The 21,863-nt window shown below is 45.2% G+C and overlaps 2 protein-coding genes and 1 long non-coding RNA gene across 12 annotated transcripts in view; all 3 read left to right on the top strand.

The window, feature by feature from the left end:
- MOCOS (molybdenum cofactor sulfurase) overlaps positions 1-1,983 on the top strand; it is a 53,547-nt gene extending 51,564 nt beyond the window's left edge. For both annotated transcript variants that reach the window (XM_038543485.1, XM_038543484.1), the window contains one exon: positions 1,792-1,983. In XM_038543485.1, the coding sequence (XP_038399413.1) occupies positions 1,792-1,923 (132 nt within the window). In that variant the 3' untranslated portion in view covers positions 1,924-1,983. The remainder of the gene's footprint in view (positions 1-1,791) is intronic.
- A 4,813-nt stretch (positions 1,984-6,796) lies between these two features.
- Positions 6,797-8,025, top strand: LOC111096907. Its single transcript, XR_005361704.1, has 2 exons — positions 6,797-7,131; positions 7,213-8,025. It is a non-coding gene; the product is annotated as an uncharacterized LOC111096907 (long non-coding RNA).
- An 11,048-nt stretch (positions 8,026-19,073) lies between these two features.
- FHOD3 (formin homology 2 domain containing 3) overlaps positions 19,074-21,863 on the top strand; it is a 462,688-nt gene continuing 459,898 nt past the window's right edge. For 6 of the 9 annotated variants that reach the window (XM_038543480.1, XM_038543479.1, XM_038543474.1 and 3 more), the window contains exon 1: positions 19,152-19,316. In XM_038543480.1, the coding sequence (XP_038399408.1) occupies positions 19,152-19,316 (165 nt within the window). Of the gene's footprint in view, positions 19,317-21,863 lie in introns of all 9 variants that reach the window. The other 3 variants (XM_038543473.1, XM_038543482.1, XM_038543483.1) reach the window with 3 other exon arrangements.

The following is a 21,863-nucleotide window of genomic DNA, read 5'->3' as shown; positions in this document are numbered from 1 at the left end:
GCTAGTACTTTCTGATTTTGTTTCCCAAGAATTATAGGAAGCCAGGTAAGTAGTCAGCCTGCATGGAGCATTTCTTGAAAGTTAACTGAAATAATGTAAATATTTAATCTCTCTCCAATAGTAAGTTAGAAAGTTAACTCATAGTAAAATGTTCTGCACTGTTTCCTGTGTTTCTCCAAAACTGGGACTTGTTCTTTCTCCAAAACTGGGATTTGTTTACAGTATGTAATTGCCACAGTCTCCCTACAGGTACAGGATAGATATGGTCTGCACTTGAGTGTTTTACCAACATGTCTATGTGCTCAGTGAGGCAAGTCATTTCCCCTGGGGGTGTGGGGACCTTGGGCCTGCCATGCCAAGGGTGCTAGGGGAGGGGATGGTGGGCATGCAAGGAAATAATACTTCTTAGAATCACTGTAATTCTCATGTGCACATATCTTTTCTTTTTTAAAATAATTTTTGGAATAATTTTAGATTTACAGATAAATTGCAAAGAGAGTACAGAGAATTCTTGTGTACCCTTCACCCACATGTGCACAAATCTTAAGGAATTAATTTGGCCTCAGCCTCTAGCCTGAGGCCTGGAACATTGGGGGCGTCCAGCTGATGTTATCACAGCAATGAACAGCTCTGGGAGCATGTCACATGCTCCAAAAGGTCCTTTTTGGCTCACTTGCATTGATGGCAAACTTTGAGTAGACTCACACAGCTCTTTATTGTGGACTTTCCATCTTTATCCTAGAGAGTTTGGAGAACTTAACCTACATGATATAAAAAAAAAAAAATCACAACAAAGAAAATGCAGAGTTTTGCTATTATTTTCACAAAATAGTTTTTACATCAGGGAACAGAGCAGAAATTGGCCTGACAGTGGTGAAAAACAAAGAGCAGGATGCAAGCCCTCCTACTGGAAGCTCAGGGTATAGAGGAAGGAGAAAAAAGAATGGGTCCAGCAATAAACAGGTGTGGGGTGACTATTAGGAGAGGATAGTATGTATATATATATGTATTTTTTAAAGATTTTTTTATTTATTTATTAGAGAGAGAGAGAGAGAGAGACAAAGGCAGAGGGAGAAGCAGGCTCCATGCAGGGAGCCCGACATGGGACTCCATCCTGGGTCTCCAGGATCAGGCCCTGGGCTGAAGGCGGTGCTAAACCGCTGAGCCAGCCAGGCTGCCCTGTATGTATGTATTTTTAAGAGAGAGATCACGGGGGTGGGGAGAAGGGAGAGGCAGAAGAAGAGGGAGAGAGAGAATCCCAAGCGGAGTCCACACTTAACACAGAGCCTGACTCAGGGCTCCATCTCATGACCCTGAGATCATGACCTGAGCGAAAATCAAGAGTTGGATGCTTAACTGATGAGCTGCCCAGGCGCCCAGGAAAGGACATTTGAAACGAGAATCCTTGGTGTCTGAAATTGGGATTCTTGTTTCCCACTAGATTCTCGGACATGTCTTTAAAGATTTGACTTTATTTATTTTATTTTTTAAAATATTTTTATTTATTTATTCATGAGAGACACACACAGAGAGAGAGAGAGAGAGAGAGAGAGGGACAGAGACAGAGAGGCAAAGACACAGGCAGAGGGAGAAGCAGGCTCCATGCAGGGAGCCTGATGTGAGACTCAATCCCAGGATTCCAGGATCACGCCCTGGGCCGAAGGCAGCGGCTAAACTGCTGAGCCCCCCAGGATCCCTGATATTTGTCTTGATTTTAGTTGAACATTATTATTTACAGAATTATTTCAACTGCTCAAATAATCGAGCTTGTTGCCACTGTCTTATTCACAGGTGAACTTCGGAGTGTACCTGATGCATATGTCTTTGGATTTATCCTCCCCACGTTTCCTGTCTGTAGGATCTCAGGTGTGTCCTGTGTTGAAAGAAAATGCAGAATGCCCTGATTTACCTGCTTCTGACTAACATCAGGATGTTATCTCCTAAAAAGTTTTTTCAGCATAAATTAAAGTTTCTCTTTTACAATGATGTCTGCTTTTATTCAGATTGGCACATGGTTCAGTAGAACTCCATGTTTTGAACAAGGAGAGTTCTCTTGAGGGTAGAGAGAGCTCTTGTGGGCTTTGTGGAGCTCCTACTCTTCCCGTGTGCACTGGCCACACTGGGGGAGGGAATGTTCTGAGGCCTCTGTGCTTTCCATGAGGCAAATGCAGCACAGGGACTAGGTTGCACCCAGCAATCTTCCCCTATGTGTTTTAAGTATGATAACTTTATTTAGATGAGGTTTTTTCTTTTTCTTTCTTTTTTTTTTTTTTTATTTATTCATTTGAGAGAGAGAGAGAGAGAGAGAGCAGAAGCAGAGGGAGAACAGAGAGAGAGAGACAGAAGCAGGCTCCCTGCTCAGCAGGGAGCTCCATCCCAGGACCCTGGGATCATGACTTGAGCCAAAGGCAGACACTTAACCATCTGAACCACTCAGGCGCCCCAGGTGAGGTTTTTTTTTTTTTCCTATTGTAATTCTCTCTTGCTCTTTTTTTCGATCACTACTTTTTTTTTTTTTAGATTAAGTGTAGTTGACAGACAATGTTAGTTTCAGGTGTACAACAGAGTGATTCAACAACCCTGTATGTTATACTGTGCTCACCGCCAGTGTAGCTACCATCTGTCACCGTACAACACTATTACAATATCATTGACTATATTCCCTATGCTGGACCTTTTATCCTAGTGACTTATCTCTTTCCATACTGGAAGTAATTAGGTGAGATCTTTAATGAAGCTCCCTGGGAATACTGAACGTCTGTTTTGCCATTTCTCCACACTGTTATCTTGTCTTTAGAAAGAATCTCTGGGTGCTTTTCTCTTTTCTTTTTTAAGATTTTATTTATTTATTTGACAGAGAGCAGTGGGGAGGGGTAATGGGAAAGAGAGAAGCATACTCCCCACTGACCAGGGAGTCCAACACGGGGCTCAATCTCAGGACCCCAAGTTCATGACCTGAGCTGAAGGCAAACAACCAACAGAGCTACTCAGGTACCCTGAATTGCATTTTTTAAAAAAGAAGATATTATTTTATGGTAGTAAGAACAATTAACATGAAATCTAACCTCTTCACAAATATGTGTACAATAATTATTGTTGACTGTAGGTACAATATTTATATAGAAGATCTCTGAGAACTTACTCATCTTGCTTAACTGAAACTTTATGCCTGTCGATTAGTAACTCCCTATTTCCCCTCCCACCAGCCCCTGGCAAACACCATCACCTCTTAGATTCTGTGAATCTAAACTAGAGAGAACAAACTGATGGTTACCAGAAGAGAGGTGTGGGGGGAGTTGAGTGAAATAGATGAAGGGGAATAAGAGTACACTTATGGTCATGAGCTCTGAGGAGTGTACAGAATCGTTGAATTGCTATATTGTGTAATTGAAACTAATATAACACTGTATGTTAACTATACTGGAATTTAAAAAATTTTTAAAAAATAAGAGAAATGTCTATTCAAGTTCTCAACTCTTTTTAAAATCAGGTTATTAGTTTTTTGTTTTGCTACTGAGTTGTAGGAGTTCCTTATCTATTTTGAAGATTAACCCATTACCAAATATACAGTTTGCAAATATTTTCTTCCATTCTGTAGATTGCCTTTTCACTCTTGATTGTTTCCTTTTCCTTGCAGAAGCTTTTTAATTTGATGTAGTCCCACTTGAACATTTTTTGTTTTGTTGCCTGTGTTTTTGATGTGATATCTGTGAAATCACTGCCAAGACCAGTGTCATGAAGCTTTGCCCCTATGTTTTTTTTCTAGGAGTTTTATAGTTTAAGGTCTTATGTTTAAGTTCTTAATCCATTTTGAGTTGATTTTTGTCTATGGTGTAAGATCAGGGCCCACTTTTATTCTTTTGCATTTAGATATCTACTTTTTCCAACATCTTTGTTGAAGAGACTATCCTTTCCTCATTGTATATCTTGGCACCTGTATTGAACATCAGTTGGCTGTAGGCATGTGGGTTTATTTCTGTGTCTTCTGTCCTGTTCCATCAGCCCATATGTCTGTCTTTATGCCAGTATCCTATTGCTTTAATTACTGTAGCTTTGTAATATATTTTTAATATCAGGATATACTGTGTGGAGCCTCTAGATTTGTTCTCCTTCAGGAGTGATTTGGCTATTTGTGGTCTTTTATGGTTTCATATCAATGATATAATTGCTTTTTTATTTCTGCAAAAAAAAATGCTGTTAGTATTTTTTGATAAAGATTGGATTGAATCTGTAGATTGCTTTGGGTAGTATGGCATCTTAACAATATTAAGTCTCCTGATCCATCAACATGGGAAACATCCATTTCCATTTGTTTGTGTTTTCTTTTCTTTTGTGTGTGTGTGTGTGTTTGTTTGTGTTTTCTTTAATGCCTTTCACCATTGTTTTGCAATTGTTTTTCAATGTACAATCATTCATCTCTTTAATTAAGATTATTCCTAGGGTGCCTGGGTGGCTCAGTCAGTTAAGTGTCTGACTTTTTTTTTTAATTTTTATTTATTTATGATAGTCAGAGAGAGAGAGAGAGAGAGAGAGAGAGAGAGGCAGAGACACAGGCAGAGGGAGAAGCAGGCTACATGCACCAGGAGCCCGACGTGGGATTTGATCCCGGGTCTCCAGGATCGCACCCTGGGCCAAAGGCAGGCGCCAAACCGCTGCGCCACCCAGGGATCCCCTGACTTTCAATTTCAGCTCAGGTCATGATCTCACAGTTGTGAGATTGAGCCCTGCATTGGGTTCCACAGTGAGTATGGAGTCTGGTTGAGATTCTCTCTCTCCCTTTCCCTTTGCGTGCCCCCCCTTGCATGCACACATGCTCACACACACACACATACACACACACACACACTCTCTATTTCTCTTCTCTCTCTCTAAAAAATATTATTCCTAAGTATTTTATTCTTTTTTAAAAAATATTTTTAAAAATTATTAGAGAGAGAGAATGAGAGAGAGTGAGAGCCCTGACTCAGGGCTCCATCTCAGGATCCTAGGATCATGACCTGAGCTGCAGAAGCTTACCTGACTGAGCCACTCAGACGCCCCCCTAGTACTTTATTCTTTTTGGTGCTATTGTAAGTAGAATTGTTTTCCTAACTTCCTTTTCAGATTGTTTATTTTTAGAGTATAGAAATGCAGCTATTTTTGTATGTTGACTTTGTATCCTGCAACTTTACTAAATTCACTTACTCTAATTGATTTTTAATGGAATCTTCAGGGTTTTCTCTATATAGTATCATGTGATCTCTAAACAGGGATAATTTTACTTCTGCCTTTACAATTTGGCTGTCTTTTATATTTTTTTATTGCCCAATTGCTCTGGCCAGGCCTTCTAGGACTGTGTTAAATGGAAGTGGCAAGTGTGGGCATCCTTGCTTTGTTCCTGAACTTGGAGGAAAAACTTTCAATTTCACACTATTGAACATGATTTTAGCTGTGGGTTTTTCATATATGGCCTTAACTGTGTTGATACATGTTCCTTCTATTCCTAGTTTGTTGAGAGTTCTTATCATGAAAGGGTGTTGCATTTTATTAAATGCTTTTTCTGCATCTATTTAGATAATCATGTGATTTTTAGACTTTATTCTGTTACTATATTGCATTAACTGATTTTTGTATATTGAACCATGTTTCCACTTAAGGGATAAATCCCACTTGGTCATGGTGCATAATCCTTTTAATGTGCTTTTGGATTCATTTTGCCAATATTTTGTTGAGGTATTTTACATCTATATTCATTAGGGATATTGTTCTATAGTTTTCTTTTCTTGTGGTGTCTTTATTTGTCTTGGATAAGAGTAATGCTGGTGTCATAAAATGAGTTTAGAACTCCCTCATCTTCATTTTTTGGGGGCAGTTTGCAAAGAATTTGCTTTAATTCTTTTTAAATATTAAGATTTACCAGTGAAACCATCTAGTCTTGGGTTTTTCTCTGTTGAGAGGTTTTTTTGATTACTGATTAAATATCTATATTTTTATAGGTCTGTTCAGGCTTTATATTTCTTCATGATTTACTCTCATTAAGGTGTATGTTTCTAGGGATTTATTCACTTCTTCCAGGCTATTCATTTTGTTGGAGTATAGTTGTTAATAGCAGTCTTTGATGATCCATTTTATTTCTGTGCCATTGGTTGTAATCATTCTTCTTTCCTTCTAATTTTATATTTGAGTCTTCTCTGTTTTTTCCTTAGTCTAGTGAAGGGTTTTTCAATTTTGTTTATCCTTTCAAAGCCCCAACTCTTAGTTTTGTTGATTTTTTCTAGTGTTTCTCTATTTTCTTTTTTAAAAAGATTTTATGTATTTATTTGGGGGAGGAAAAGAGAGAGCATAAGCAGGGGGAGGGGCAGAGGAAGAGGGACAAGCAGACCCCCCTCTGAGCAGGGAACTCAACTCAGGGGTCCATCCCAGGACCCTGCGACCATCACCTGAGCCTAAGATAGAGGCTTAACCCACTGAGCCACCCAGGCGCCCGTTTCTCTATTTTCTATTTCATTTATTCTGGTTCTAGTCTGTTATTTCCCCCCATCTGCTAACTTTGGGCTTTTTTGCTTTTTTCTAGCTTCTTGGTGTGTAAAGTTAGGAAAGCCATGTTCTTTATTAAACAAATTATTTTGCATTTGATACAAGTAAAAACATTATTAGCAAAAAAAGTACCATTCATGATCTGTGGTGGCTAGTGATGCCTCCCCTTGCACTGAATGGTGATTGTGAGGAAAGGAAAAGCCTCAGTTCTATGCTCAGTGAGCATGGTGGTTCATATCAGAGGATCAGCAGACCAGAGTGCTTTGAAGGAGGTCCAAGGGTCAGGGGCACATCTGGGAGTGTGGGGGCTGGTCTGGGGGAGTGCAGAGTGGAAGGGAATGCTCTGCAAAGAAGATCAGAACAGTGCCATCTCCTCTGTGTGACAGAAAGCTGTCCAGACTAAAGCAGAATGTCCACTCCTACTCACAAGCATCTCTGGCCTCCAGGGCCTTTGGCAAAGAAAGAGATGAAAACACTATTTTGTTTTTATTTTTATTTTTTAATTTAATTTTAATTTAATTTTATTATTATTTTTATTTTTGAAAAGACCATTTGGAACCTGCCTCAAACTTGCAACTGCAGCAAGAGAAGTTAAGCCCTGCAAGGCCCACTCCAGTGAGTGCCTTTTGCTCTTTAGAGTGAATCTTGCTGTGCTCAGAAGAAGTCATTGGGACTAATATGCTCCACCTTTCTCAGCTTTTATTTATGCAGGTGAGAAGTGGTGAGTGGCCAAGGAGAGCACAGGCTGCGAGGATCCAATACATGCAGAGACCCCCACCAGAACTGAACACCAGCAGGCACTCGAATGTTCCCAGGCAGGGCACCTGCTGGGGGCCCGGCAGTGGATAAAACCTTCCCCAGGCAGGCAGAGCTCTGTGCACCTGACATCTCTGAGAATAGCCAAGGCTCCTCTCACTGCAGGGAGAGTTCAGGGCACAACTGGAAGCAGAAAGAAAGCTGGCAGACGCTTTCTAGCCATTCTTTTTGCAATTCACCTGTTTTGTGCTAACAGAATTAAATTCTATGCATCTCACCTTGCAAACTCCCAAAATAAAGTCAGAAAAAACCTCATCCTTTATGAGCAAGCTGTTGAACAGTGCTAAGCCTTCTCTGAAAAGTGAGAAAAATCACAAAACTTCATAAATCTGAGAATGAAACATTTGTGTTTCGCATGCCTCAAAGTAATTATGTTGAGTAAGCCACGTCTACCACCTCGTGGCAGCTTTCAGTCACTGCAGATTTTGTTACTTAACGGAGGCTGAAAACTAGTTCACCTTGGATGGGCAAATCCCAAAAGATGGCCAACATTAGCCCGCTTCTCTCCGCCTGGCTTCCTTTAGTGGAAGCTCTGAGAAACTTTTCATTATTGACGTTGGAATCCTCTAAAAGTTAGTTCCTGAATTATTTCTTGGTCAGATTAAGTTTCATACTGATGTGACATCAACCATTCTTTTGGAGTCTCCTGTTTTCTTAGGATCTTTTTAAAAATACTCTGCTTTTTTTGTTGTTGTTGTTGTTGTTTTTAATTTTTTATTTATTTATGATAGTCATACAGAGAGAGAGAGAGAGAGAGGCAGAGACAGAGGCAGAGGGAGAAGCAGGCTCCATGCACAGGGAGCCCGACGTGGGATTCGATCCCAGGTCTCCAGGATCGCGCCCTGGGCCAAAGGCAGGCGCCAAACCGCTGCGCCACCCAGGGATCCCTGTTGTTTGTTTGTTTTAAAGATTATTTATTTATTCATTCATGAGAGACACACAGAGAGAGGCAACAGACATAGGCAGAGGGAGGAGCAGGCTCCCTGCGAGGAGCCTGATGTGGGACTCCATCCAGGACCCTGGGTCATGACCTGAGCTGAAGGCAGACACTTAACCACTGAGCCACCTGGGTGCTCCTTAAGTACGTTGCTTTGAATTGGCTGTTTGGTCAAGCAGATCTCTGTCTACCTGCCTCTCTCTCTCTCTCTCTTATTTTAATATCTAGAAACTGGGCTCCATAGAAGATCCAGATTTTGTGTGCGTGAAGCTTGAGCAATGTAAAAATCATTCTTAAGAAAACCATAAAAAAAAATAGGCACAAAAAGGGACGTTACCATGCATGTGAAAGGAAAGGGCTTTGGAAGGCATCTGTGCAGATGAGAGGCTTAAGCCCTGTGACTTTTGCAAGGAATCCACCTTTGCCTGGTTTACTTGCAGCTCTCCTTTCCCACTGCAACTGAGCACCACTCTAACTCTCAAGGGCTGCTTTGTTCCTGCTTTTTGTAGTTTACAGGATAAACCACATTTTATTCACTTTCTAAAATAGCCGCGTAAGGACCTGTCCTGTTTTTTCTCTCCCACCTGTGGCTGGAAACAAATTGTGTCATCATCACTCTGAGATATTGACTCGCCCTGGACACTATAGGCTCTGGTTGGGACCAAGATCCCGGATTTCCTTCCCAGCTAGTGTCTGATGTTGCAGGAAGTGTATTGCTATAGACTGAATGCTTTTGTGCCCATCCCCCCCTTTCATGTGCTGAAACTTAACCCCTAATGTGATGGCATTAGGAAGGGAGGCCTTTTGGAAGCATGAGAACAGAGCCTCGTGAATAGGATTGGTGCCCTTATAAAAGAGACCTCAGAGAGCTTTCTTCCCCCATCTTCCCTGTGAGGACACAGCGAGAAGATGGCCATGTATGACCAGCAAGTAAGATCTCACCAGACACCAAACCTGCCAGCACCTTGATCGTTGACTTCTAGCCTCCAAAACTATAAGAAATAAATTTCTGTTGTTTATAGGCCACCCAGTCTGTAATATTTTGTTATAGCAGCCAGAATGGACTAAGACTCATGTGTAGTTATCAAAAAGTGTTACTCTGTCATCTCCTACTGAGGGACAAGGAAATATTACCTCACGTTTATCCACAGTCTGGTAAAATACAGGTTTTTGTTTGTTGTTGTTGTTTTTTTAAGGCTAACTAGGGAGCTAGTTAAAACTTTTTAAGCAGAAAAGATGAAGTCAGCTTATGGAGAAGGATTGGAAATTCGACCCTCTACCCCTGAAGCACAATTGCTTTCCAGTGGCTGAAGTCAGTGCACACTTTTCGTACTCTAAACATTTGGCATACCTCAAAATGGTTTTCACAATGTTAAGTGGATGCCTAGTTGCAGTTATGTATTATAAGTAATTAAAATATGCCCCTATTGAAGGATGTTTCCAGTTTTTAATTTTATAAGTAAGACAGCAATATACTCTGCTTTTAAACATGGCTATTTCTGTATTTACTTATTTATTTTTGCTTCTGCTAAATTAATTCTCTAAAAACCTGAGTGGGATTCCAAGACAATAACTATGAAGATATTGCTAGGTATAGTCATAACGTTTTCCAATAGAAATGTACCAGTTTATTTTTATTTTTTAAAAAAGGTTTTATTTACTTATTTGAGAGAGAGAGAGCGCGAGCAAGAGAGCAAGCATAAGGTGGTGGTGGGGTGGGGAGTGGAGGCAAAGGGAGAAGCAGATTCCCCGCTGAGCAGGGAGTCTGGGAGCTGGATCCCAGGACCCCAGGATCATGACCTGAGCAGAAGGCAGACACTTAACCAACTGAGCCCCCCAGGCGCCCAGAAATGTACTAATTTATAACTGTAGTATTTCAATAGCATGCTGGCCCAGCCATTTCAGGTTCCCTAGTCTTGGGCTCCCAGGTGTATCACATGAAAACTATACTCCGTTGTTTTCCTTGGTGTAGCCTCTTGTGTTTATGGCAACTTGTTCATTCCAAGGAGGCAGCAGGCATAGTCTGAAGAATATCAGCCAGAGTAGCTTCAGGGTTTAGAGAAAGTAGCAGTGTGTCCAGCAATGGGAAGTGGGGAGAATAAGGGAAACTCTGCAGAGTGAGCAAGTAACCCCACCCCTTCCCCCACGCACCCCAGAAAGTGAGGTGAGGAGGCAGAAAGATGCAGGTCCATTTTCAACATATGTAGGGCCCTTGGGCGAAGTTCATATGGGTGCCCATATGCCATATGTCTAAATATTGCAAATTCATAAATCAAACAAAACGTTAAGTAAGATATGTTCTACCAACTTTGACAAAAATACCTTTATAACAACTTAGAAGGACTTAGACGTGAATTTAGTATTCTGACTCCTTGGCACTCTGCACAGGACTAGGATGACATGAAGAGAGCTGGCTGGTTGCCAGCCAGAGCCTATACCCTTTTTCTTCTCAGTCCTGCACCACGAACCCCAGATGTGTGGATGCCTGATCCCATACAGCTAAACCTTGCCTATGCTCCACAACAAACATCTACCCTTTATTTAACCTCTTCTCAGGCCTTGGGGTGCCTCTAGGGAAAAAGCACACACAGGCCTTAGAAATATATTCAGTGTCATTTGGGCAGGGAATTCTGTGATCTCAGGTGCCTGGAGAACAATCTAGAGAGAGAAGAGCCAGGTGGGCATGAACTTGCCCTTTAGGGAGGGGTGGGTAGAGGGAGGCCCTCTAAAGCACAGAGCCTAAGGCAGGGGCTTCTCTTGCTCTGGGCCAAGGGAAGTACTGGTAAGAACTTTTCTGGATAAAGTAAAATACCCCAGAGAATACCCAAAGATACTCAAGGGAAAAGCCATTTGCCTACCAGCTTGGTCTACAGTGGAGCCCACCAAGCAAAGTGTCTTTTCTATACTCTAGAGCTTCCAGGCAGTTTTTATTTATGTTTTATTTTTTAATTTTTATTTATTGATTTTTTTAATGTTTACTTTTCTTTTTTTTTTTAATTGGAGTTCAATTTGCCAACATAGAGCATAACACCCAGTGCTCATCCTATCAAGTGCCCCTTCAGTGCCTGTCACCCAGTCACCCCCACCCCCCGCCCACCTCCCTTTCCACCACCCCTTGTTTGTTTCCCAGAGTTAGGAGTCTCTCATGTTCTGTCTCCCTTTCTGATGTTTCCCACTCATTTTTTATCCATTCCCCCTTATTCCCTTTCACTATTTTTTATATTCCCCATATGAATGAGGCCATATAATGATTGTCCTTCTCCTATTGACTTATTTCACTCAGCATAATACCCTCCAGTTCCATCCACGTCGAAGCAAATGGTGGGTATTTGTTGTTTCTAATGGCTGAGTAATATTCCATTGTATACATAGACCACATCTTTATCCATTCATCTTTCGATGGACACCGAAGCTCCTTCCACAGTTTGGCTATTGTGGACATTGCTGCTATAAACATCGGGGTGCAGGTGTCCTGGCGTTTCACTGCATCTGTATCTTTGGGGTAAATCCCAAGCAGTGCAATTGCTGGGTCATAGGGCAGATCTATTTTTAACTCTTTGAGGAACCTCCACACAGTTTTCCAGAGTGGCTGCACCAGTTCACATTCTGGCAGTTTTTAATATGAACAAGCAGATGAGGATCACAAGAATTTGAGAATGACCTCTGTTACAAAATAAAAAGACTGAAAGTAAGAAGGGGAAAAAAAATCCACCTCAAAGAACATATAAACAATGCAATGAAATAAAACTTTAAAGAAGATGTAATAAATAGTATCAGGGAAATCCTGCAAACAAGAATATGATACTTTTAAAAAGGAAAATTAGAGGGACACCTGGCTGGCTCAGCAGTTGAGTGTCTGCCTTCAGGTCAGGGCATGATCCCAGAGTCACGGGATCGAGTTCAAGTTCCCTGCATGGATCCTGCTTCTCCCTCTGCCCGTGTCTCTGCCTCTCTCTCTGTGTCTCTCATTAATAAATAAATAAAATCTTAAAAAAAAGGAAAATTAGAGAACAAGAAAGATTTCCTGAAAATTAAAAACATGAACATCGTAATTAAAAATTCAGTAAAAGAGAAGGAACATATAGTTAGGGAAATCCCTCAAAATGTGGAACAAAATAAAGAGATTAACAAGTGGGAAAGTTAAGAAAATTAGAGGATCCATTTAGTGGTCCAACATCCAAATAATAGGAGTTCTAGAAAGAGCAAACAGAGAAAACTATGGAGAGAAAGTGATCAAAGACATGAAACAAGAACATTCCCACAAAACAAAGAACCAGATTTCTAGGTGGAAAATACCAAGGAAGTGTCAATAAAATGAATGGAGAAGAACTCATATCAAGGTGACTCATTATGAAACTTCAGTGTATAAGTGAGAAGGTTCCAAGTCTTCCAGATATAGAGAAAAGAAAAGGTTACATAAACTGATAATTTTCTCAAAGTCAACAATGCAGCAATGCCTCAAAATTCTGAGTGAAAGTCATTTTCAACCTAGAATTATAGATCATGTGTGTTAGATTGTTGCAGAGTGGACCACAACAGTTTCTGATATCTAGGCGTTCATTAGGGACATAGCACAAGCTCTTAAGGCTCAAGAGACCCTATAGCTTTTGCTTTTGAATTCTTAGAATGCCATGCTAACACCACCCGTGGGCAGAAGCCAGGTCTACCTTACTGGGTGAGAAGCCACATGGAGGAGAGATGAACCATCTGATGTCCTCTAGACTGACAGCCCACACATATTACTAGATTCAGACAGAGGCTATTATTAGTCCAACCAGCCCCAGTAAAGCTTCCAGCTGACTGCAACTGTGTGAGTGACCCCGGCTGAGCCCAGCCCAAATTGCTAACCCACAGAACTAAGAACAAATAAAATATTGTTTTACACTACTACTTTTGAGCTGGTTTGTTATGAATCAGAGACTAAATAAAAGAGAAATTGGTACCAAGGAATGAAGTGCTACCATAATGAAACCCCCAAATGTGTGATATTGGGTTTGGAACTGGGCAGGAGTGGAGGCTGGAAAGGTGGTGAGGGAATTGCTATTTGAATCGGAAGGTGAGGCATAGGTAACTACTCAGATACCACTTCTCTGATCCAGAGACCTGTGACCTGAACAGACAAGTTTTCTGTCCCTTAGACACCTAATCTATAATGGTGAGACTGGGACAGGATAGACACTGTCATTCAAAAATAAAGGGACTGTGAGACACACAGCAGTCACTGATCCATGGCAATTTTGAACTCCAGACAGGTGCATGCTGCCTGTTTCTCTTGCTCTTGGGGATCAGAGCCCGGTTCTGCTCCCCATGATGGTTCCCAAATTCACTGTTCTCTGGCTCTTAGCTCCACCTTCTGATAGATCCTTTCCTAAACAAAGCATAGCACAACAAAACAAAACCCCAGCAAACAAATAAAAAAACAATGGCTTCATGTTTACAGCTGAACAGCTTTCTTAGCCTGCTTCTTACCCACTGCAGGTTGGAGTTCCAGAGATTTCTTTTTATTTTGAATGAGTGCCTTTTTAGACCAAATTTGCTGTGATTTCATCAACACACCTATGTTAAACGCTCTGTGGATTTTCTATGAATCTTATTAGGCTTAACTCCATGTTCCAAACACTAGATCCATAATTCTTTTTCCTGTCTGTCAGGCTGCTATGGAATAACACCCTTAGGAATCTTAGAAGCCCTTTTGCTTAAATGAGAGTATCTACAAGGCACTGCCTTAAATCTCTCTGAGATCTTAACAAAGGGTCTTATTAAAAGATAAGACATTTTAAAATTGATCTTTACCAAAGTCAGTTACTAGCTGGGCAGACTGGAGATGAGAGATATTTTATTTTACAACCCAGCAAGTCTTAGGCCCTCTCTATACGTCCTCTAAATTCTGCTTGCAAACAGAATATCTTATTATATGCAGTTAGAAGCACCTAAAAGATACTTTCAACATACTATTTAGAGTTCTCTTTAGCTAAGTTCATAGTTTATTAGACACATGTTCTATCTCCCAAATTACTGTAGGCCGTTGAGTAGTCGTTTTGCCAATTGTTTCAGTGCTACCTAACACAGCTAACCATATTCCCAGTCTTTAGTAGTAGTTTTCTTACCATTTTTTCTGAGGCTAGACCTGGCTTCTTCACATGGTAGTCTCAGGTCAACATTCTAAGAGGGAGAAAGCAGAAGTGGTGAAGCTTCTTGATGCCTGGTTTCAGGAGGCACACGAAGTCATTTCTAAACATATTTTGTTTGTCCAAGCAAGTCATAAAGGCATCCCCATTCAAGGAGTGGGGAAATAGTACCCACCTCTTTATGGAAGAAGTGAAAAAGTCAGATTGCCAAATGGTGGGAATAAAAGGAATGGGAAGAATTACTGTGGCCATTCTTGCCAGTAAAACAACCACATCGAGACATTCTGTGAGGATACAGAATGACGATATCTTCAGACATAAAAGTTATTAAGAATTTATCTTTTCAGGAAACCACTAGGGTATGTATTGACAAAAATGAGAATATAAGTCAGGAAACAATAAGACAAGTGATGGAACCAGGGGCTTTTATCTGAGGGAGAAGCCAAGGAAATCTCCAGGAAGATAGGGCTCAGAGAACCTCATTCCAAATGAGAGCAGGAGCATGGAGGACACCCAGAAGAATATCTCCAAAAAAGAATATCTTATGAGAAAATACAGCACTGAGAAATTATTTGACAGTATTGAAAGAGGCATTTTCAGAGCTGTTACAAGATATGAGAAGACCTAACCAGCTATTCAAGAAAAAAAATAAGCAAGAGAAAAATATTGAAGCAAATATTAACTTCAGAAAAACGAAAAGTTGTACGAGAAAGGTCATGTAATCATGTGTACTACTTGGCACCAAAGTGATCGATATTGACATAATCATCATTTAAAAAAAATCACTGAATAGGAATTTAATTAAAATTATGATAGAACTATAATGGGAAGATGGAGAAAGGGAAATTGTCTGTAATGAAGCTAAAATCCTCATTTAACATGATAGAAAGCCAAAGTATTATCTGAAATTCATAGTTCAACGTATACCAGTGTGCTTACATTATAATGGGTGCCTCTAAAGAAAAAGAAATGGGTGCCTCTGAGAAGCAGGGTGGGATGGAAATGGGGATTATAAAATAGGGAGCTGATTTTTTCATTACAACTTTTTATTACTCTTGACCTTTTAAATTAAAAGAAAGCATTATATTGCTAAAAAATGATTTCAAAAAATAAGTTGAGGAAAAGACATTGGCTATTAATCAGGAGAAAAAATTATTGCTAAAAGCAGTTTCAAGGGAGTGGTTGGGGGAAAATCCTTAAAAGAATTAATAATAACTTATGTAATTAAAATTCCAAAGGTTTTACTTTAGTGCCAGTCACTATTTGAAGGTTTTAGACTAAAACTGAGTAAGGCAAATTCCAGGTCTGGAAATCTTACAGTTTAGTAGAGCATAGGTAAGCATGTACGAAAAGTGCCACAATAGGAACATGCCAAAAGTAGTCTGAGACCACAGAGGAAGGAGAGACAGTCCTCATTCGGGGTGAAGCTGGAGACAGCTTTCCAGAAGAATGGACCTTGTAAATGAATGGTGAAGGAAGAGGGTTCAGCTGGCCAGCTAGAGAGGGTAGAGCATTCCAGGTTGAGAAGCTCATCTTGAAAAATCCCAGCTTGTTTGGGCAAGGGTAATAAATTCAGTGTGCCCTGAAACAGGGTATGAAGCAGGGAATGACCAGAGATGAACCTGGTTTGTAGACTGGGGGAGATCTTGGAGGTTCTCATGAGTCATGCTAAGGGAGTTAGCATGTAAGGATTTTACCCTAACATGTGACACATTAAATGCACATTTTAGAGTGACCAGTGGTTCTGGGGAAGCCAGTGGAAGATCAAATTTGGGATTGGCACCTGAGGAAGGGAGACCCACTAGAAGACTAGCATAGGAAGTGAGAGCTAGACAGGAGGAAAGAATTGAGAAATATTTTAGAGACTGATTCAGTGACAGGTCATAGTGACCAACTGCAAGACCTAGGAGTCAAAGACGACTCTCGTGCTCACTCATTCATCAGACATCTATCGTGTGCCCTTTCTGGGCCAGGCACTCTGCCAGGGGGAGGGGGGAGTAATATGGTTGGATACAGTATGGTTGCTGCGTTAGAGCAGCTTTTAGTTTTGTGGGAACATAGTGATAAATTATCAGTAACTGTAGCTGTGATGCCCATTTTCAAGAGGAGAACAGAGTCCAGAGGGCCTCAGGAAGTAGCTGCCAAGGAGGAGGAAGGAGGAGAGCCCACAGTCCATAAAACTATGGCAGCTGAGGGAAGAGAGTTCGGGAAAGGAGTGGTCCATGGTGACAGATGCTGCCAAGAAAGTGGGCATCAGGGTTGAGGTGTCCCCTGACGAGGCAATTAGGATGGCACTTATGATCTCAGAGCAGCAGGGGGGCGGTTTGCCCATCAGGTGTCTCGGGCAGTGGAACAAAGGTGGTGAGGATGCCCAGAAGTGAATATAGTTCTCCCTTCCAGAGGCTGGTCAGGAAATGAAGGGATAAGCCAGCGAGTGGCAGGCTTCGTAAAAGTGTAGCTTTTAGGATGGAAACTACTTGAGAGTTTCTTTTCCCATTGGGACCAGCTCCCTAACTTGTAGAGCCCAGTGTGCAATGAAGATTTGGGGCCTCTTGCTAAATTACTAAGACTCATAAGACAGCAACAGCAGAGTGTGAAGCCGGCATGGGGCACTTCGAAGCGCAGGGCTCTGTGCGACTGCGCTGGTTGTGTGCCAGGAACCCAACCCTGATTCTCGGGGGAAGGAGCCCGGGGAGGAAGGAAGGGCTGCTTCAGTAACAGAGCCTGGTCCCAGGGCAATTGGGAAGGGAAGGATTCAGGGTCAGGATGGAGGGAGGGCCCTGAGCGAGAGAGAAGATGAGGTTTTGGTCATCTCCTGAAATGTGGGAGATGGAGGATACAGGTAACAGATGGAGAGGAGGTGGTGCTGGGAGGGGAGGACTTCGTCCTGGAGACATGAGTTTCTGGACTGAATAATCTATCGATGGGGGTTGGGTGGGTAAATGGGTCCCTGAGAGTGGTCCTGCCATCAGCAGGCACTGGCAGATTGGGCAGGGGTGAGCCAGCCTGGAACCTGACAGATAGGTGAGGCCCAGGGAGTGGTGTGGCCAGAAGGCCCCAAGATGATAGGCTGGAATTCATGCTGGGACAATGATGAGAAATGAGGTGGCCAGAAAGACAGGAGAGCTCTCTCAGTGGGGAGGGGGGTGGAGATGAAAGTGGAAGGGTAGGAGCCCCCCGGCAATGGAGTTGAGTTTTGGGGGTTTCGTATTCTGGCCATGAGCGTCTGGTGAAGTTGACGTAGGGCCTGCTCATTCAAAAAGTTAAGGAGCAAATGTCGGGAGAGTTAGGAGTTCTTCTGGAATGAGCAGAAGTGTTGTTCATGGATCATCATTACTTTAAGACCAGGCATAAGTGTCGGGTGTGTGACAGGGGGAGTCGGTGGAGGGGGAAGGGTAAACGTGCTGGAGAAGGGCCCGCCTGGTGAAGGGCACGCCTGGCTGGCTCATTCCACGGAGCATGCGACGCTTGATCTCGGGGCTGTGGGTTCCATTCCCACGTAGAGATTACTTAAAAATAAAACCTTTAAAAAAACAATAAAGGTGCCAGTGAAGGGGCTAAGCATGGGACAAGGGTTTCTTACTCCCTGAAACCAGAAGAAAGGGAGAGAGATGTTAGAGAGCCGCCTTGTAGACAGACGCAGATGTTCAGAGCGACTGGGTGTTAATCAGCCCAGGCACCTGTGCGAGGTATGCGGAACCGCGAAGGCGCTGAATTCTTATCGGAAACGGAGGGGGTCGCCCTCGGGCAGCGAGGAGAGCGGCGGAGGCGGGGAGGAGTCCGGGTGCCCGCGAGGCGGAGGCCGGCGGGCGGCATCCCTCCCTCCCGCGTCCTTCGCTGGCGGCTGGGTCTCGCTCTTCGCCGCCCCTCCGCAATTCAGCGACCTCTTTGGAAGCGGTCCGCGGCCCCACAGGGTCCAGCTGGGGCTTTTCGGGGCCCTAAGTGGTCAGTAGGCTGAGGGGACACCGAGGGCCAGCTAGCACCCACCAGGTGGCCCCGGTGTGGCGCCCGGCGCTGGGGGTCCTGGCGCAGGGCCTTGCAGTCCCCGGACATCTGCCCTAGCGCCCCCTGGGGTTGTCTGCGAGGAGCTGCCTGGGTTGCCCGGCTCGCCCTCCTCCTTCCAAGCTTCCTTCTCCCCTAGGGAAACCTCCCGGTAACTTGCCGGGGCTCCGGTGGCTGCCAGCACCCCGCTTGCTGCCGGGGCCGGCTCCCTCGCCTGCAGGTGCGCAGCTGGGGCCCGGCGCCGCGGCCTTCAGGTGCAAGGGGTTAAGCCCTCTCCCAGATGGGGAAGCCGGGATGGCCGGAGCTCGCAGGGGTGCCGCTCGGCGGGTGCGCCCCCGGCCAGGCGCGCACGTGCAGCCCGCGGCCCACGCGGCGCCCGCGCTGCGGGACTCAGCCGCCCGGGGATCCCCGCCCCGCCCCCGAGGACTGGCTGCGGAGGCCGCGCGAGCCGCCCGCCCTCTCCCTTTCCAGGCGGCGGGTCCCGCGGGTCCGGGCCGCGGGGACTGGCGCTGGGGGACGGAGGAGGGGAGGAGCCGGGGAAGGAGGGGACACGGGGCCGGTCGGCCCCGCCCCCGCCCCGCCCCCCGCGGCCGGAGCCCGGGCTGCAGCGGGGCGCGCCGGAGCCTGCGAGCCCGCGAGCCAGCGAGCCAGCGAGCGGCGGCCGCGGCCTCCCCTGCTCGCGGCGTGACCCGGCGTCCCGGCCCGCGGCCCCGCCGATCCCGGCGCCCGCGCCCCCAGGGCAGGGATGCATCATGGCCACGCTGGCTTGCCGGGTGCAGTTCTTGGACGACACCGACCCCTTCAACAGCACCAACTTCCCCGAGCCCAGCCGGCCTCCGCTGTTCACGTTCCGCGAGGACCTCGCTCTGGGCACCCAGCTGGCCGGGGTCCACCGGCTGCTGCGGGCGCCGCACAAGGTACGGTCCACGGCCGGGCCGGGCTCCCCGCACGCAGCCGGGGCTGCGGGGCGCGCCGCGGGCGGGCTGGGGCAGGCGCGGCCCCCGGGGGCGGGCGCCCAAGGGCAGACCTCCCCGCCTCCCGCCTCCCGCCTCCCGCCTCCCCGTTAGGCAGAGGGGCCCGGGGCACCCGCCGGCCGGCGCGGGACCCCCCGGGTGTGAGAGGAGGGCGGCCCAGAGCCGGGGCGGGCGGGGCCGAGCAGGTGCCGCGCCGGCCGGCGGGATGGAGAAGGTTCCCGGGCGCCGCGCCGTTAGCTCGGGGGGTGGGCGGGCTGCGGCCCGGACGGCCCTGCGGGTGCTCGGCCCTGGCACCTGGGCCCGCGCTGAGCCGGGCGCGGGAAGGACCCGGCGCCCGAGGACTCCGGTCCAAGCCCCCCAGGCCTCCGGCGCCGCTGCGGGCGGCCGCGCGACCCTCGCGACAAAGCGCGCCTCCCGGGGCACCTCCTCCGCCTCCCCCGCGGGCAGCGCCGGGGACGCCGCGGCGCACGGAGGCAGCGCTCCGAGCAGTCCCTTCTCCGCGGGAGGAGCAGGTGGCCCCGGGAACCCCGGAGGGGCCGGCGCTGCGGGAGGAGGGGCGCGGGCGCGGAGGGGCGGCGCGCGCACAAAGCCCGAGCCTCGCAGCCCGCAAGGAGGGTCCCCCGGGAAGAATGGCTTCTCAGTCCACCCGATAGAGGCTTTTTTTCTTCTTTTCTTCTTCTTCTTTCTTAACCCTTTGCAGGAGGACAGGCATCTTGCAAAGTGTGTGTTGCAAGGCGCCGGCCGTTGAAAGCTGACCATTTAGTTATCCAGGAGAGCCCTTCCTCCTACTTAAACAGATTGCACCTTGAAGAATTAACTTCCCAGCACATTTTCTTTTCTTTCTTTTTCTTTTTTCTTTCTTTTCTTTTTCTTTTTCTTTTTTTTTTTGCTTAGGGTTCATATCAAAGCTTGGAGATGATTTATTCTTTGAAGATCAACGTTGATAAATATTTGGAAGAGATAACCCTTGATACCAAAAAGACCAAAATTGATTTTTGAAAATTCTTTAGATTTCTGTAGGATGTTCACCTGCCTTGGAAGAGAGGGAGGTTGTATGTGGAAGCTGGTGAACTTTGGCAGCACTCTTGTTCTCCCTCTATTAGTAGTGTATCAGTGCTTTCCCTCCCTACTTAATTAGTAGTAACCTGTTTTCAGGAATGAGGAATGGGAGCAGTTGGTGCAGAATGGCTAACAGTCACTGTTTGGGGGAGTCTCTCTGGCCATAAAAGCAGGTTGGATTGGGAGATGGAGGGATAGAATGATGTATTGTGAATTCAGCTTATCGGAGTCACTTTTGTAAATTATTTGGGTCTTCTTAATCAGTAGATTGAGTTAAAAGTTTTTGAAGGGCTTCTTTGGCATCATGATATTTTATTCATTATGATCTCAGATTACAGTAATCTTTTGCTGAAACCACAGAAGGCTCATAACTGTGGCCCTATGACCTTGAAGTGGTTTTCTTGGATTTCAAACCATATATATATATATAGGTTGACCTTTCAAGCTGGAAACTAGAGTATGTTTTTATGTTTCCCTGGAATAGCCCCATAGTCTTCATCCAGTGTTCCTGGTCTGGTAGGAGGAAATCCTGATGCTCTAGTGTTGGCTTCCTGTATCACCACCCCCTCCCACCCCCAGAAGCCACAGCACTGAAGTTGCATTGGCTTCACAGAACTTTCCGAGGGGTCCCCTATAGAATAAACAGAACCAGAAGGTATCCCATAGAACCCCTTGACTCCTTGTCTTGGCAGCCAGCCAGACTGAGTCTCAGCGTCTTTTGCCCAAAGACCCCTGCAGTATATTCAGATATTTGGCATTGTTTTTCACATCTAGAGCTGAGTGACTGGTGGATTCTATTAGGGTTCTGTAAAGCAGAATTCAGTGCATTTGTGTGCCTATGTGCACATTCATGTTTTAAAATGCTTGGTAGTTTCCTGCAGGTAATCTTAAAATGGATGATCCTCCTGTGATAGAAAGACCTAACGAGTTTTGATCACTTGGCATATAGGCATACACTCTGTATCACACCATGAGGGATGTGAGTGCACGGTCTCATGGAATACTACCTACCTCTGTGTATGTACCATCCCTATTGTGCAGATGAGGAAACTGAGACAGAAAATGACAAAGTAACCTAGTTTCTCTGCTAGGAGTAGAGAGCTGAGATTCAAGCCAGGCCTGTGTGTCTTGAGTCCCCAGTGCTGCTCTGCTCCCTGGACCAGCTGTGCGGCTGTGGGCAGAAGCAGCACCTCCTGGGGGTTCTCTTCTATTAACCTGGGGGCGCTTACCAAATTACCTTTGTGTGCCAGGTACTTTTTGACCTGGGGCAGTTGGATGTTAAGAGCATGAGTAAGAGCCTTGAGGCAGAATTCCTAGTCTGGTAGGGTTCCTTGAGAGGTGAGAACAAATAGTTACCACCCCACTGTGAATTAGCTGATGGTGAGGGAGTGGGCCAGCTGTCACTCCAGGTCCCTGCCGTGAGTCAGGCTT

Source organism: Canis lupus, chromosome 7 (genome assembly GCF_011100685.1).
Source record: "Canis lupus familiaris isolate Mischka breed German Shepherd chromosome 7, alternate assembly UU_Cfam_GSD_1.0, whole genome shotgun sequence".
Lineage (NCBI taxonomy): Eukaryota > Metazoa > Chordata > Mammalia > Carnivora > Canidae > Canis > Canis lupus.
This window is presented reverse-complemented; position numbering and strand designations above follow the sequence as displayed.